Source organism: Leuresthes tenuis, unplaced genomic scaffold (assembly GCF_036924035.1).
Source record: "Leuresthes tenuis unplaced genomic scaffold, fLeuTen1.0.hap1 SCAF_14, whole genome shotgun sequence".
NCBI classification, from domain to species: Eukaryota; Metazoa; Chordata; class Actinopteri; order Atheriniformes; family Atherinopsidae; genus Leuresthes; species Leuresthes tenuis.
In genome coordinates, this window is record NW_027325368.1 from 24782446 (window position 1) to 24799843 (window position 17398).

At 39.6% G+C, this 17398-nt stretch overlaps 2 protein-coding genes across 3 annotated transcripts in view; both read right to left on the reverse strand.

Moving 5' to 3' along the window:
- Positions 1 to 14659, reverse strand: part of selenof (selenoprotein F) — a 131084-nt gene extending 116425 nt beyond the window's left edge. The window contains exon 1 of the mRNA XM_072364127.1: positions 14655 to 14659. The gene's annotated coding sequence lies outside the window, so the exon portion shown is untranslated. The remainder of the gene's footprint in view (positions 1 to 14654) is intronic.
- znf644a (zinc finger protein 644a) lies at positions 218 to 17384 on the reverse strand. Of its 2 annotated transcripts, none has more exons than XM_072364112.1 (6): positions 17250 to 17384; positions 5296 to 7747; positions 3062 to 3655; positions 2278 to 2403; positions 1054 to 1156; positions 218 to 900 (listed from the first exon to the last, which is right to left on the reverse strand). In XM_072364112.1, exons 2-6 carry the CDS (start codon positions 7742 to 7744, stop codon positions 705 to 707), a joined length of 3468 nt encoding a protein of 1155 aa, XP_072220213.1. In that variant the 5' UTR covers positions 7745 to 7747; positions 17250 to 17384; the 3' UTR covers positions 218 to 704. The 2 variants fall into 2 exon arrangements, with proteins under 2 accessions (XP_072220213.1, XP_072220214.1); XM_072364113.1 differs by having other exon boundaries at positions 17311 to 17352.
- Between the last annotated feature and the right edge of the window lie 14 nt (positions 17385 to 17398).

The following is a 17398-nucleotide window of genomic DNA, read 5'->3' on the forward strand; positions in this document are numbered from 1 at the left end:
AAATTATTTCAAAACAGTTTATTTAAACATTAAATATAGGTGACATGTACGCGGGCATGGTCAGCACAGGCTGTGCGTGTTAGGACTTCTTTTCTTCAACCACCTTTTAGTTTTCATTTTGTTTTAGAAACAACGCAGTTACTGAAATACTATAAAATGTTTTCTATGCATAAAAGATTGCAGATCCCCCCCACCGCCCCCCCCCCCCACACACACACACACACTTTCAGTTGAAATATTCCTCTCTCTAACTCTTACCTGAAAATATAATGTGGGCATTGACTGGAACATGTTGCAATACAAAGGAAACAACTCTGTCTATCCTATGTGAAATGCAGAAAAAAATGGTGCTCCCAAATTTTGACTTGAGCTGACTCAAACCATGAAAAATCTGAGGTATAAGTTGTCTTCATTAGAAATTGATTCAAAACTAATTTACTGCATAAAACAAGAAAACAGTCTGTCCCTAAAGAAAAGACAAAAACAGAAACGTAACAATATCCAAAATAACATGTTTCAACTGTCCCAAATGTCCAAACATGCACAATATCTAAGACATTGAGCAATATTGTACTTTTGGCCAGCATTTCATTGACTTAAAAAAAAAAAAAAAAAAAAAAAAAAAAGGCAAAGTGAAAGAACATCCAATGTACATACACATACAATTTAGTGAAATCTAAAATCTAAAAAGGTCCCCATTGGCCTCATGAGGCAGCATGTGTGACTGTCAGAGAGCTGTCTTTATCAGTCTTGAGGGTCGGGGGTTCAACGGGTGATGAGGTGACTTCTACCATGCCTAGCCCAGTGTGAGGGACACCAGTGTTCATAATGTGTCTCTGTAAGTGTTTAATCCAATCCTCCTGGACTGACAAGGGACCCTGGAAGACGAGGTCACAGAACCTGTACAGAGAATAAGAGACCATACGTTTTTACCCCAGAGAAAGCAGAATTACACTGAGACACCAATAATTTGGAAACCTGATGCTGATAAACAGTTGAGGCCTGATTAACCAACATTACACAAGGGACAAACATATTATTTAGGAAAGTTACCTGCAGGTGAGCCTGTACATTTCCTCTGGAGTTTGGGGTAAGGGCAGTGTCTTCTTCTTTGAGCCAGGCCTTGAGCGTTGCCTGACTGCTTTACAACAAATTGCTGAAAGACATAATTTACATTAAATTTACAGAATTACATGTCAGATTACAGCACAGCTGTAATTTTCACACAACATCATGTTAGCTAATTGCTCAGTCTGAATGTCTGAACATTTCAGGCCCTTGCTTTAATCATAGTCTCTGTTTTGGCTTTGTGCCATTGAGGTGAATGGTGAGATTAGGTTAAAAGTTAGAAAAGGTTACTCTGCAATTAATTATTTCTAATGCCTCACTTGCTGATGCCCCTCTAGATTCTTATCTTAGGGATGACCCAAACAACCACAAGCACACCAAATATAACAAAAATGTAACTATCACAACCCTTTATGAAATTTGGCTATGCACATTATTTGTTATCTGCTGGTTTTTAGATATTATTCAACAATTTCTGCTTCGATATGTATACAGAAGAGATCAAAATTGTAATTTGTCTTCAAACAACACAAACAGCCACTATGTTGCTCTGATAAAAATATGTTGGTGGAATTAATTTCATGCATTTTTCACTATACTTGTCGTTTATCAGCAGAGAGCCCTCAGTTGTACGATATGGTTTTAACCTCTGGTAGAGCTATGAAGTGAGCCTAAATAATGAGTGTATTCCCAATTTTGACGTACACATGAAAACACACAGGATGTGATTTGTGAACATTCCTGAAGATGGTTTAGTGCTTTTCTACAAACTAACAATCAGTTTTGTTACCAAACCTATAGAGCCTGACTGCTAACTAGATGACATGGATGCAACAAAATTGAGGTGTTCTCTTTGCGAGAAACAAAAAATAAATTACATAATTGTGTTTAGATAAAACGAGAAAAGACAACCTTCAGAAAGCTCACAGGATGGATATAACTTGACCATTATGAACAAATATCCCAATTCTGGTCCTTTCAATCGTTTTAAAAATTGATTTATGTGTTGGGATCCTTTATGTTGAAGGATCAACCAATAGGAGTTGGTAAAGTTGGTAAAACAAGGACGAAAAACTGTCCACCTCTCAGGAACTTCTACACAGTCCATTCCCAACAAGATGAAAGCTTTAATTTGTTGAAATGGTGACCCGTCTAAGCTGGTTTCAGTAATCAACCAATATGACTAACTGATATTGATGACGAACTTACTGGTTCCCTCGAGTAAGGCAATCCTTTTTCTTTTTGCATATGCCCGAAGGTGATTGGACAAGCTAACTCCACTGTGGAACGTTGCATTGCAATGGATGCACACCTTCCTGTTGAATTCACCTTTCTCTGTAAAAAGACAAAAAAGAACCGAACAAATTATTTACATTTCCAAAAGTGGATCACAGGATCAATTACAGCAGGGCTACAATTATAGTTTGGGGAATCTGGCTTGTGATGGGAATTATAATGTGCCATGACTTACAAAAGTACGAAGAAAAAAAAAGAAAAAAAGAGAAAATTCTTAATGAATGTTTTGCAAGTTTGAGTCATTAAGAGTAACAAGCAAGATACACATAATCATCTTCATTAATGTGCAACATTCCTTTTGTTTTAACCATGCAAAATGTAATCTGACGATCCTATTCCACACCTTTATGCTGATGATACATCAGTGCTCGCATGTCTGCTTAAAAAACAAAAACAGCAGCAGTGATGCAAAAGCATCAATGTGAGTTTTAAACTGTATTAGTCAATAACAATCAAAAGCCGTGCTTCAGATAAATCTGCTCTTCCGAAAAAGATGGCCATCAAATTAGTTTTCTGTATTACACATTTTTATTTTTAATGTTTTGACTTGCTTTTAATTGGGAAAGAGCGAATGTTCAAATAATTTAATTCTTGGGATAAACAGAGTTTACACTTTCTCTCTGTCGAATAATGATGACAACAAAATTAAAAGATTCTTCTATCTGTTCAAAAATCTAAACAGTGTAGACTTACTCACCAGATATTTGATTTGGCAGTGAAGATGCAGCTGTTGATCCTGAACTGTACTCACTGTTTGAGGAAACTGGTAAGATGTTCCTTGACATATTAGACGATGCCTTTAGTCTGCCATCTTCCTGACACTTCCTTCTCTTCAGAATCCCTATCAGGGCAGTTGTGCCCGAGAATGAGTTTTTAACATCCAACTTAGTCTCCAGTTGCCCCTTTTCAGATTCAGTTTCTGCTAAAGAAAATGAGGGCATGAGTGGTTTGGTATCAGTGCAAACATTTGAAATAGAAGGACTTTTTGGGAATCCAGTCGGGGCAGATGCGAAACGATTAACTATGGGCAGCTTAGGTGAAGCACCGTATTGGAAATGGTTCCGTCGTTTTCCAAGAATTTGAAGGGCTCGTTGGCACTCTTTCTTGTCTCTCATCAACTCACGGAGTAGAATTAATGGAGATTTGTTCTTTGTGGAAAAGCTTTTACCAAGCTTTTTCAAGTGGCCTCTTATATGGTTTGACTGTCCAGTTCTGTTATCGAACGAGTCCCCACATAATGGACAAGAGTGAATGCCTTTCACAGTGTCAGACTCCGACTCTAGCTGTAATGCTGAGATGAAAAAAAAAATAAATAAAAAAATTAGATACAAAATCATTCAAGTATAAAACATTTCAAATGGGTAGCACCAAAATGGGGTATGATGTAAAACTTTCCTTTTAAATCATGGCTTGCCAAAAGTTTTTGAGATATCAAATTTCCCAAAATGACCTCAAATGCATATGAAAATATACATGATGAAAAAAATACATCTACTGGCCCAATTATACTTGCTTCAAGAGACCTTAGGACAATTGTACGCACAATTGACACTCCAATAGCACCCTACAGGAGACCACTAGAAGCACATGGCCATTTGTGTGCAATACATCTACACAGGGAGGTATTTCTAGCACATGCACCACAAATGTGGGAGGTTCAAGCAAGTTTAGCATATATATATATGGTCACAAATAGAAAACTAAATCTAATAAACTCATCAATAAGAATAAGGCGCTAAGAAGTTCTATTTTCAGCCTAATGACTTGAAATGCACTTCGACATATGGTTTGGAGAACCTGGGAATCGAACCGCCAACCTTTTGAATGGTAGAGGACTGCACTTCCGCCGCTGAGTCAATTTATATTGTGATAGGCTTTAGTATAATGATACATATTTACTTCTTGTACTGTAAATGTGATAAGCGTTGTGTTTTCAACATGCTGTGCCTTCAGGCTGTGTTTGTTTTATCAACTGTTCATAGTAGTCAAAGAAAGCTGGCCTAACTCATCCAAAGATGTTGGTGTGACTAAATCACTGACACTTGCCCGGTAAGTTAACTCTTTAAACTCAAAGCTGGGAATTTCAACAAACAAACCACAATGCACTTATATTACATAGAACGTCTGTGATAAGATTTCAGCTATATTTACATGTACAATGATCACTCCGAAAGAAAGTTATGAGTAGCAGAATATCACAAGGGTTTTTTTCAGCTGCTGCTCCCTTTCCTCACCTGTTGTGGCACTGCAGCTTGCACAATCAAGCGTGTTAGGCATTTCTTACTCAGTATGCGTACCGTAGACATCTATTTCATGTCCTTGTTGGGGCAACATTGGCTTTGTTCTCTATGAAGTAGCTAAAGTTTGTCCTAAAAGTCACTAGATTTGTTGCCATTTAGGAAAAAAAAAAGTCACTCGTGGATTTTAAAAGTAGCTAAATCTTGCAACACATATGCCAAACCCCCCCCCAAAAAAATAAACAGTATTTGCTCACTGAGAAGGCTAGCTATTATGAACCACAAATGTCCTTACAAACAAAATTTTTTTGTTTGTTTGGATATTTTTCAGTTGAGAAAAATCAAATTCTGAGTTCAAATTAAACATGTCAGTAAAATAGATTTGCAGTAATTATGCTCAACATTGCCAACTAATTAGAATTAATCCATTATCCAGACCACCCATATCTCACAATCTAACATCTCTGTTCCTACCTTTTCACAAAGAAGATAGAAACAAATTGTTTATTTAGTTCCTTTGGTGATGGTATCACTTTGAAGAATCACCACATTGACTCCGGAGAGCTCAACACTCAATTATAAGTGATGAAACTGACAGCCATAGCAGGTTGTACAGTACACTAATAATAAGGTAAGTTGTAATATACAAGAAATTCTTACCACAAGAGACGAGCATACATAAGTTTTCACGTACCTTTTCTCAATCGCCGCAAAGCTGACATCTTCCGTCTAATTCGTGGCCTCTTATCTTGAGAAGCCACCTGCTCGGGAGGCACAACATGGCGTGCATTGTAACTTAGTCCGACCCTATGAAGATGCCCTCGCACATGATTAGACAGCCCAACACCAGACTCAAAGACAGCAGGACAATATGGACAGGTCTTGCGCTCAGATTCGAACTCGGACAAATCGTCTGTGGGGGATTCTCCCAGTGGTATTTGGTGGGTGTCGAAGGTTTCTTGAAATACCTCTGTTTCTATGCATTCTTCTTTGATTTCAGGGTCAGAGTGGTCTTGCTCTTCGGTCTTTATTTTCTCAAACAGCCTTTTAGATGCCTGTAGAGCACCCCTCATGGACATTCTTCTACTATAGGTGTAAATTATGTTTTTTTTCTCTTTTTTGATGCCATCGTCAAAAAAAATACTATTGTCATCTGAATCGTTAACCTGTAAAGTATCGCTTTCATCACAATCTGCCATTTCTTCCTCTGAGTTTGCTTTCTTGGGACTTGGCAAGGGTTTTGGTAAAATGAAGCATGAGTCTTGGTCAGAGGTGTTGCGATACGGGATGGACATCTTCCGTTTAGATGGTGACTTTTTGACCAATGAATTATTTATCTTCAACTTTTGGCCATTTGGGGATACAACAGAATCTTCAACCTTGACCGACAACTTTTTTGGTGATTCATCATAGTGGTCTTTGTCACTTTTGGAATCCTGAGCATTTGTACTACAAGTATTGCTTTCCTTTTTATGTTCTGCACCCTTCCTTCCATGGCTTTGTCGAGACAGAAGAACATTAATGGATTTGTCGAGTTTTGATTCTGTTGATTGAGACTTGGGACCTCTCTTAATCTTGCTGTTTTTGAACAAGTCTAAAATGTCACTGGACCCATCAGGCGAACCAGCTCTTCTGGAGATTTGATTTTTGATTGATATTTTAGACGTTAATTCTGTATCTTGAATGGGAACTTTACAAGTCTGCACTTGGTGCTCCTTAGATGGTTGTGTCTTTTTCTCTTTGTCCTGTGCTGCTGTATATTCCTCAAAAGTCAGCTGATGGCGTCGCAGTAGGTGATTTTGGAAAATGTGTTTGCTAAAAGCTTTATAAGCACAAATATTACAGGGGAAGATTTCACTTTTATCGCTCTGGATCTGCTTTTTTACTGTAATAACAGTGTGCTGCATAATGTTATGTCTCCTAAGATCATTCTCACTCACAGTCCTGAAGCTACATTTGTCACATCTAAACTTTCTCTTGTCTTTCTCGTGCGTTTTCGCATGTTGAACAAATGTGTTAGGGCAGTTTGTGCCAAAAGGGCACTGAGGGCAGAAAAATTTTGCATTTTCATCCTCTTTCTTCTTATCATTCATGCCTTTGATTTCTTCTGACTGTCTTGTTCTCTTGTCATGATGGATGGACATGTGGTCAATAAGCGCACTACTTTGTTTGAAAGACCTTCCACATTCTCTGCATATAAAAGGCTTTGGCAAAACACTTGGAGGGTCGTCATGAGACTTCAAATGACGATGCAAGCGATATTCTTTCTTAAATATGAGATTACATTTTGAGCAAGGGTAACATGATGGCTTCCCCTCTGCATGAGAATTTATTGTGAGCCTCCCCTTTAATGGTGAAAGTCCATGATTTATACTATTCTCATGTGAACTTCTTGTTGGTGCTTTGTAAAGAATTTCTTTAATGGCCTTTACAGTTCCATTGGGATACTTGGAAACTTTCCCTGTTGGTGATGACTGTGACTTAGGGAGGTTCCGTGAATTTCTGACTTTTCTGACAGGACTGGAGTCTATTTGGTCTTCAGCATCAGATGATTCCTCAGTTGACTTGGGGCTTAGATCAGGGTAAAGGTCTTCAGAAGGATCCACCATGACAACCATGTCCATTTTCCGTTTTCGTCTCCTTTGACTATTGGGAGGATTTACTTCATCTTTAGGTTCCTCACCAGGGGATTCACTATGGTTGTCCCAAAGAAACTGCATAAACTCTTTGTGAGGGTCCCAATTGTGGTCACTGGCACTACTAAAATTGTCCATTGAGTTCTCAGGCGATTCTGCATCAAACCCCCAAATCCCAGCAGGGTCTATTTCCTGCACAGTCTTTAGTGGTGTAATGCTCTTTTCCTCCTCTTTTTCAGAAGAGATGCTATTGAGTTCATGGGCTTGTGTAGCCTGATGTAAAGAAGGTCCATTTCCCAGGCCAACTGGAGACAACATATCAGTGTTTGACAGAATATCGAGGACACTGCTTTGTTTCAGAGAGGGCTTGCCAAAAGAACTGGTGCAAGAGGCCGATTCTTGCGCCATTCTCACTGGTTCCTGCAGGAGTGTGAGGGCATTAATTTCAGAATCTGCATCTTTTTCATCTTCATCAACACTTGTCAGACATGACATTTCTGTTGCCATGACCTGAAAAAGAAAAGTAAAGCCTTCTCAATCACAAGTATTGATACATAGTCCAGATAAAATACAAGAGGTATAATCTTTTAAACTTGTCCTTTCAGGGACATGCCTGTCTGTCCTTGCACAAGAAAATGTAACTGATCAAGAACAGAATGACACTTTTAAACATATTACATATATTTAGGATATGAGAGGGCATCACAGCATGGAAAACAGCTATATGTCAAAAGACAGATATGTTGTTCAGGTACTTATTAGACAATGAAAGGTAACTCAGAAAGTTCTGTTTGACAGATTGTTGGAATCAAAAAGTGATTGTGCAATACTTTGGCAACTAAGAGTCAGCAGTTGGTAGACTGGTCAAAGTGACATTCGAATTACTCCACCACATACAGACCTAATAAACACTGGTTTTAACGGTTTAATCTATTTAAAGTGTAATGTTAAGAAGGCAGAGACAATGACTTTTACTTTACCGTACAGTGTAGACAAAGTTCACATACTGCTGTATTATCCTTGCCTACTTGTTCAAAGTATAGTGCCTATACTCTACGGTACATTTTGCGGTTATTTTAGAGAAGACACTGTACATACAGTCTCCAGCAAAACAACCCAACTTCCATTGCACAGGGAGTCCAATGCAGTGGGGATTGAATAACTTTGCTAAAAAAAACCATCAAAAGCAGAAAAATGGTTCCATTGTGATTTTGAATAAGTGTTATCAACATGAAATGCACATCCCGAGAACATATTGAACTATAAACTCACATCTGCTTACAATAGCTTCATAGGATATGTAAGTTTTTCTACTAGGCCACCAATTGTCATAAAAAGCTGTTTGGTTTCCTCTCCACTCCTCTCTACAGAGGACCTAACTGTGAAGCATATCATGGCTCCAGTTCCATCAAGCTCCTGAAACTCTCCTAAAACACAAAAGGGCCACAAATTTTTGTATACAAATCTTGACATCTTGTTGGCAATGCCATTTTTACAAGTCTCTGGCAAGGGACCTGCTTTGGCTGATTGTGCCCGACATTGACTTGCTTGCGCATGGTGCCTACGCTGCCTCACTTGGGCTAATGGCAAGCTTGCAGGTAAGACTGCACGTTTGTTGTTGTTGTTGTTGAATAAGACTGCTGCTTTGCAAAAATCTTGAGATCAAATCTTGCTGAAGTATTGTTCCAATAACAAGGATTCTTGTCCTTTTGTGAAATTTCAAAAATGCTTTGCGCACATCTGACGCCACAAACAGATTTAAATGTAACCACCTTTGTTTTCACCAATTTGTTGCCACCATAAAATATCTAGCATTGTAACGTGTTCCATCAAAGAACAGCACAATATAAACTGTCAGTATAAAAGGCCGTTAGGTAACCAGCTAACAGCTACAAGCTATCCAATAGCCATGTCAGTTTTTTTTTACTGCTGTGTGTAGGATGTAACCGATAGTGGGACCTTGCATTGATGTTTGCACAATTGTAAGACTGTTCCATTTTGTGTTTTTTTTCTAATTCAAGGAAGGGCTTTTTCCTAGCCTAAGAAGGATGGGACTTGGACAAACATCCTACACAGGAAGTATCCATGACTTTGAGAATCACTCCGCTTCTCATATTACTTGGTGTTGTGGTTCTTCTCTAATGATGGCTTTATGTGCTAGTTTCCTCTTTTTGCGTAACAATGCAACTAAAAAAAAAGTACATACACACTGAATTAGGAACCCAATGCCTTGTTTATACTCTGCATTCTCAGCATTGCGCACAGTGTTATGTGCTAAAATTGACATCAGAAAAGCAGCTGCTTGGTGCGCTTTGGTGTAATTTCGGCTGGGTGTGCACAAGAGGGCTGCGTCGGGTCCCGCGGGACCCAACTCAAATCTCGCTGGAGCGGGCGGTATGAACTTTGCTGCGGGCGGGAGCGGGCAGCTAAAAAAAAAAACACTGCAGTGTTGCCAGGTGTATGATAATTGTCTTATTTGTATGATAGCTTGTGTGCCCTGTGTACGATGTACGATCAATAATACCAAAAAAGGCCACATATACGATAATTTCACCATTCTGTGAATGTGAGGTTGTAATCAGCCTGTCGCAACTGTCTGTCGGATTTTTTTGTGAAGGCATTTCCATTTCCATGTGACAAGTTTCAAGCTTTTCTATGTGAGCTACGAGTGACGTGCACACAAAATCAATGCATTTCTATAATTGTGCGGGCATAAATTCTCAAAGTTTTGCGGGTGCGGGTGGGAATGGACTTACACATTGCGTGAGCGGGCGGGAATGTAACAAACACGTTGCGGGTGCGGGCGGTAATGGTCAGAAATTCAGCAGGAGCGGGATGAAGAAAACAGTCCCGTACAGCGCTCTAGTGTGCACCTCTTGTTTGTAACATGGCAAGTGCTGTGTGAGGGGCATGTTTGCAACAGGAAGCCCTGCAGTGTAGAGTGTGCAAGCAGGTCTGTTACTATAAGTGTCCGTATGACTCATCTAAACCAAAGAAGGTACAACTGTTTTAAGTATAGCAAAAATATAAAAAATGAATTTAAAGTTAAACAGAGGAGTCTAAGCTGTGCAGTTATGTTTGTTTTGCATATTGTACTTCCTGTACCAATTCTTCTAGAGCTTTACCTTTGGCTGCAGTATGTCCAGCGCTCCTAAAGTTACGGCGCTGTGTTGATGTCACAACTCCTTCGTGCAATGACCACAAGGTTATTTATTAGGCCAAGCTGATACTAGAGTGCCATCTGCTGGATCCAAGGCACACAAGCTCTAATGGTAATATGTATCTGTCTATAGCCTAAGGAATTTGCACAGTATTATTTTTAAATTCAAACTAGGAATTGACATTAAAAGATTCCCCACGTTTGAACAGATGTTTGGTCTTCAAAGATAAAGAAACAGCCCTCTTGGTCTCTATAGCTTACTTAAGCCCTTGTTAAAACTGTATGGTTGGGGTGCTTCATGATATGGGGAGTGGGGTGTTGAGAAGTAAGATACTCAATTGATGTGGAGAATGTTTACAGGTTATGTGCTCAGATCTATCCATCACTTGCCACGCCACTTCAGGCTGCAAATGCTAAAACATGGTTCTGGCTAAATGCTGAACTCAAGGCTTCAAAATAGCACTTTTGTAACACTGCGGCATTGATAGGCCAACCACTAGGGATGCCACGCAACCACCCCAACTTTTTTAATTGTTCAAGATTCACAGCTTACTCAGGGGACTGAATACATTTGACATTGAGCAGCAGGTTGATGATCCCATCCCATGACTCCTGGGCCCAGCCCACCCCTCAGAACCTTAACTTCAGCACAGGGAAGCAGTTTAGCTTTGGCTGTCGGTCACACATCCAGGTAGGTTACTGTCCTCCCTCCTCCAAAGGAAGCACAGGGGTTGGGAGTCAGAGACCCTTTGTGGGTCCATTTCTTTGCTTTGCTAACAAAGCTTGTGGTTACGTTGTTAAAAGTTAAACTTTTCTAACAGCAAATCAAATTGCCTGACTGATTCTTCCATCCATCCATTTTCTATACCGTCAATCCGTTGGTCGGGTCGCGGAGGGGCTGGACCCTATCCCAGCAGTCATCGGGCGAAAGGTCGCCAGTCCATCACAGGACCACATAGAGACAAACAACCACACACACTCACACCTAAGGACAATTTAGAGTCACCAATTAACCTAACATGAATGTTTTTGGATGGTGGGAGGAAGCCGGAGTACCCGGAGAGAACCCCCACATACATGGGGAGAAAATCCAAACTCCACACAGAAAGGCCCCAGGCAGGGATAGAACCTGGAACCCTCTCGCTGTGAGGCGACAGTGCTAACCACCACACCACCGTGCAGCCGCCTGACTTATTCTTTATCAATATTAATCACTGATAGAAGAGAATACAAACAATCCCAGGTTTCTTTTCAGCACTGTAGCTAGGCTGATGAAGTCCGAGCTCTGTTGAGCCATTTATCTCTCAGTAGTGATGATTTCATGAGTTTCTTTACCAATAAAATGGTTTCTATTAGAGAGAAGATTCATGGAATCCTTCCCACCATTTTTACTGATGTATCATTGAGTAGAGCTGCTTTAGAAATATATTTATAACTTGATTTATATTCAGACTGTTTTGTGTCCAGCTCTCTAAGCTAACAACAATAATAACAACAATCTCTTCTAAACCATCAATTTGTATTTTAGACCTAATTCCAACCAGACTGATGAAAGACCTTTACCCCTAAATCAACACTTCGGGACTGGATATGTTCAATCTTTCTTTGTTGACAGGCTCTGTCTCACAGACTTAAGGTTGCTGTAATTAAACCTTTACTTAAAAAAAAAATCTACTCTTGATCTCAAGTTCTTGAGAAAATCGTTGCAGCTCAACTTTATGATCATTACACAGAAATAATTTGTTTGAAGAGTTTCAGTCAAGATTCAGATTGCATCATAGCACAGAAACAGCACTGGTGAAAGTTACAAATGATCTCTTCTCTGATAGCAGATTTGTGTCTGTGCTTGTTGGATCTCAGTGCTGTATTTGATATGATAGATCACAACATTCTATTACAAAGACTTGCACATGTTATTGGGATTAAAGGAACTGCATTAGGCTGGTTTAAATCATATTTACCTGAAAGATTACGGTTTGTTCTTGTAAACAAAGAATCTTCCTCACACACCAGAGTAAGTTACGGAGTTCCACAGAGTTCTGTGCTTGGACCAATTCTTTTCACTTTATACATGCTTCCATTAGGTCGTCTTATAAGACAGCATGACCTATATTTCTATTGCTATGCTGATGATTGTCAGCTATACTTATGTATGAAACCAATCAGTTGGTTAGACTACAAGCATGTCTTAAAGACAAAGACCTTGATGACTCAGAACTTTCTGCTTCTAAATTAAGACAAAACTGAAGTTGTTGCCTTCGGACCTGGGCGCTTAGGGAAAAACTGTCTAGCTATATATACTTACTTTAGATGGCATTTCCTCAGCTTCTACTACTACAGTGAGAAACTTGTAGTTATTTTCTACCATAATTTATCATTTGACGCACATATAAAACAGGCTTCTAGCACTGCCTTCTTTCACCTTCGTAATATTGTCAAAATTCAGAACATCCTGGTCCATGCATTTATTAATTCAAGACTGGACTACTGCAATTCTTTATTATTGGGCAATCCAAAAAATTCTCTGAAAAGCCTCTGGCTGATCCAAAATGCTGCAGCCAGAATTCTGATGAGATCTAACAGGAGTGATCATATATTTTTTCTAATTTTAGCTTCTCTTCATTAGCTCCCTGATAAATTCAGAATAAAAAAAAAAATTAATTCTTCTCCACATTTATAATGCTTTTAATGACCAAGATCCATCATATCTTTAAAGATTTCATTGTTACATATTTTCCCAACACAGCACTTCGCTCTCAGACTGCAGGTTTACTTGTGGTTCCAAGAGTTTCTAGAAGTGGAATGGGAGGCAGAGCCTTCAGTTATCAGGCCCGTCTCTTGTTGAACCAGCTGCCAGTATATGCCAGGGAAGTAGACACCCTCTCTAACTTTAAGATTAGGCTTAAAACTTTCCTTTTTGATAAAGCTAAAAGTTAGGGATGGCTTAGGTGACCCTGAAACATTCCATAGTTATGCTGCTACAAGCCTAGATTGCCTAGGAGGACCTCCCATAATACACCTTTCCTAACTCTCATCTCTTTTTTCTTTATGCACATATAACATTATTGTTGTCATTAACTTTCTTTTCATTAAGTTTCATTTAAGTGTCATTAAGTTTCTCTTTCTCAGCAGGTATCCCTGGTCTGATGTTTGTTGTCCCGTCTTTCCTGTCTTTTCAACCCCCAGCTGGTCAAGGCGGATGGCCACCCTCCCTGAGTCTGGTTCTGCCAGAGGTTTCTTCCAGTTAAAAGCGAGTTTATTCTTTCCACCGTCGTCTTGTGCATGCTCAGGATGGGAGATTGGATCGAAGTAAAGTTTTGGTGCAATCTGTTGGTTTCCTTAGCCTGGCCACTTTCTTTGAATTGGCTCTGTATGTATTAACTGGACTTGATTGTATTATGATTATATAACAACTAATTTGATTTCAGTTGGCTTGCCTTGTATATTGAAAACTGAATTGAATTGAAATTGAATTCTGTGTATGAGGGGTTGTATGGTGGTGTGGTGTTAGCACTGTTGTCTCACAGCAGGAGGGTTCCTAATTTGAATCTTGACTGAGGGCTTTCTCTGTAGAGTTTGCATGTTCTCCACTACATGGGAGTGGGTTCTCTCTGGGCACTCAGGTTTCCTCTCACCACCCAAAAACATGCATGTTAGGTTAATTGCTTATTCTAAATGGACCCTTGGAACAAGCGTGAGTGTGCATGGTCATTCGTTTTGTTTGTCTAAGTGTGGACTGGCGGCCCGTCCAGCGTGTACCCCGTTCTCTTGCCCAAAGGCAGCTGGAATAGGCTCCAGCCACCACCCACCAGGTGACTCTGATATATATGTATAGAAAATGGATGGATGTAAAATGGATTATATATATGATTTCTAAAGTAGTTTTCATGAACTGAAATTTTAGAGATGGAAGATTCTGGAGCAGTGGCACATAATAATGCAAATGTCCTCAACATTTGCTCTAGACTTTTTTCAGACATTTTTCATTAAGCCTCTCTGTGTAATCTCTGGAAATCAACAGCTGACACAATAACTTAACGTGTCAGCAAATATTCTGGAGCATTTGATTCTGTGCTTCTTTACTATCACTTCCCGGGATTTTGGATATGTACAGTTACATCCTGTAATCGTATCAACACAATAAGCCTTACAATGATTACAATGAGCCTCATATTCTATTCTAAATATGCTGAAAGAAAACTCAGCGATTTGCACAGCGTAATTTCTTCAACACCTGCTGCCTCCACTGTGCTCTAAAAACTACTCCCCTGCAACACCCTCCCTCGCTACATCTCTGAGCGCATTCGGACAGAGACGTTCTAAGAACGCAGTTCTAAGAACTGTCCACCTCGAATTTCGTTATAATAAGGGCCCTTCCCCAGGGGAACTGTTTCATTTTGCATTCGCACATGAGTCAGGGACCTTGACAGGGACTGATGTGATGCTACCGCAAATCTGTCAAAATGTTTTAGCACGGCCTTGGTAAGTTACGAAGCTGCACTGCTTGATGGTTTGACCATTGCAGCCACCGTAGTCACGAGCCGTGCGGAGTAATACGATCTGTGCTTCAACATTAAAGGGGAACTCCAGTATTTTTAAACCTAGACCTTATTTCTGGCAAAAAATACGTTATCTACTCACCGAGAACAGTTTGGCGAAAGTCGCCGTCCTTCGAAAGATATTTAGAAAACTCGCGATCAGCGTATATCCATAAACGGAGTTAATGGAGCAGGGACGATGCAGCCTCTAAATAAGGCATTATATGTCTTTATTTCACCAATACTTTAAGAAGAATGAATGAACGGACGTGTACTATTGCGCTGTTAGCACATAGCTACTGTTGTGGCTATTTGCAGCTATAGGAGAGCTAACGGAGGGATTTCTACTGGGACTACTTCAGGTTAAAAATACCGGAGTTCCCCTTTAAGGTGTGTGCATTCATTCATTCATTCATTTGCTATATCCGCTGCCCTAAAAATGGCTCCTGTTAAGAGATATGATTACGAAGCAGATTTCAAACTCAACGCTATCAGTCACGCAGTACAACAAGTGAGTTGAATAAAGTTTGACTTATCTGAGTTTTGTTTAATTTAAATCGCCTTATAACCCGGTGCACTTTATGTATGAAAATAGACCCGTTAGCAGTCAATCATTGATATTGCGCGTTATAACCCGGTGCGCTTTATAGCCTAAAAAATACGGTAAACATTTCAGACAAGAGGCGTAGCTACCAACTACCAAACACCTACATCATATGTGTTCCTATGGAACCCAGAAAAGACCCTGCCTCTGAGAAGCAGCTAAAATGGTTATAGGAACTGAGGGCCATGATCCCTAGTTCCTGTATGTCTGAATGCGCGAAAAAACGGCCCTGTTCCTGAAAAGGTTATAGGAACTGCAAAAGGTTCCTACAGTGGGAATGCACCTTCTGTCTACATCAAGTTTGTACCGTCCCCCTGAATTCTGCCTAAGAGCAGTGTGGTTCACCATACAATTCCCACTTTACATAAACATGGCAATTTGTCTGTTTTTAACTATGTTGCAGACATAGGCATATCATCATCTATCAACTTTGTCCTGCCATGCTGCCTCTGAATTAACAAACAGGGCAATGCGTAGCAAGGGTGTGTCCGCCACAATTTGAACAGGCAGTGTGAAAAGGGCTATACACACGTCAATTTGTTTTTTTTTTAATACTTCCACTGTTGGCTCAAAGGTACATTGTCTTTGACTCCCCATTTTGTTTTCATGTTTTATAAACAGAACGGTAACGCCCAACAGGTCGGGTACTGTTTTGCTTGAACTATAGCGCTTGCTAACATTTGTTTCTTTTTCATTACAAAAATACAAATATGTCAAAGCAAAAATGTCTGTAAATCGCGCAGTAAAGTTATATTTGATAAAGAGGATATAAGGAACACTGAAGACACTAGAGGGCCGCCACTACAGCTTTAAAATGTTTGTAATATTGTAATATTCAAAAATCCCAGAAAGGATCAATAAGGACTGGCAGAAAAAATGTGGGGTTTTTTTTCATTGTAATAAAAACTATAAGAAATTCCTACATCTGGTGGGAGGCTTTTTTTGTGGGAAATGTACCTGAATATCTTTGAATGTGAGATGATCAGGAAAAAAAACTATGAAATTAAAGAAGCCACTTTTTTTCCCTTGCATTTTTTAAGGATTTTAAGGATTGGTTGTCTTTTTCAATTTGAATTTGTTTTTGATCATTAAGTAAATCGTTTGGTTATATCACCTGAGTTAACTTTTCAGTTCAATCAGCTTTCACTGAATGAGAAATAACTAAAGCTAAATACAAAATGTAGTTGACGCTTGGCTTGGATGATTAATTATGGCCATTTATAACGCCACAAGGTCGAGGGAATGAAAGGTCTTGGATTTGAAGGGCAATAAAAGTGTCATAGCAACTGAGTGGTTGTGTTGCAGATGGAGCTTTGTATCATTTACACAGCAGCACCAAATCTGCAAAGGGATGGACCTCGCAAACGGCTTTTGATGAGCGGTCGTGGATTTTGTACAGAGCTAAAACTTTCGGCACAGTACTTCAGTAATATGCCATCCCACAATAGTTGGGATGTATTTCTAAAGGTATATACTTTCAGAACAAAGCTGGCCATTTATACTTCTACTCGGTTACGGTGTAACTGCATTTATTTGACGTTTCTATCAAGCTGTGTTGTTGGATGCTGCTTGCAGGAGCTGCAGACCATTCCATTAAGGCTGTTCCATACCAAAACCTATTCCTCAGGCTAAACTACAGCTAATGACAGTCATTCATCGCTACTTGCTAAAAAGACATGAATAGCATGATGATAAACAAACAAACGTTACCTCTGAGTGGCGTGGATGGAAGCAGGGGACAATTTAAACGCTGCATTTCATAATTTCTTACTTTCGTCTTCCATCTATTTCACAGTCGCCATTTTCCGTGGTGGTCTGGTGTGGGACAGATCATTTCTTTTGACGGGTAATCGTATATT

Excerpts from the sequence above, each read along its gene's own strand:
- znf644a (XM_072364112.1), bottom strand. The coding sequence starts at position 7,744 with ATGGCAACAGAAATGTCATGTCTGACAAGTGTTGATGAAGATGAAAAA. Across the intron at positions 3,656-5,295 it reads TTTGCGGCGATTGAGAAAAG|CATTACAGCTAGAGTCGGAG; the intron begins GTACGTGAAAAC and ends TTTTCATCTCAG. Across the intron at positions 2,404-3,061 it reads ACTGCCAAATCAAATATCTG|AGAAAGGTGAATTCAACAGG; the intron begins GTGAGTAAGTCT and ends GTCTTTTTACAG.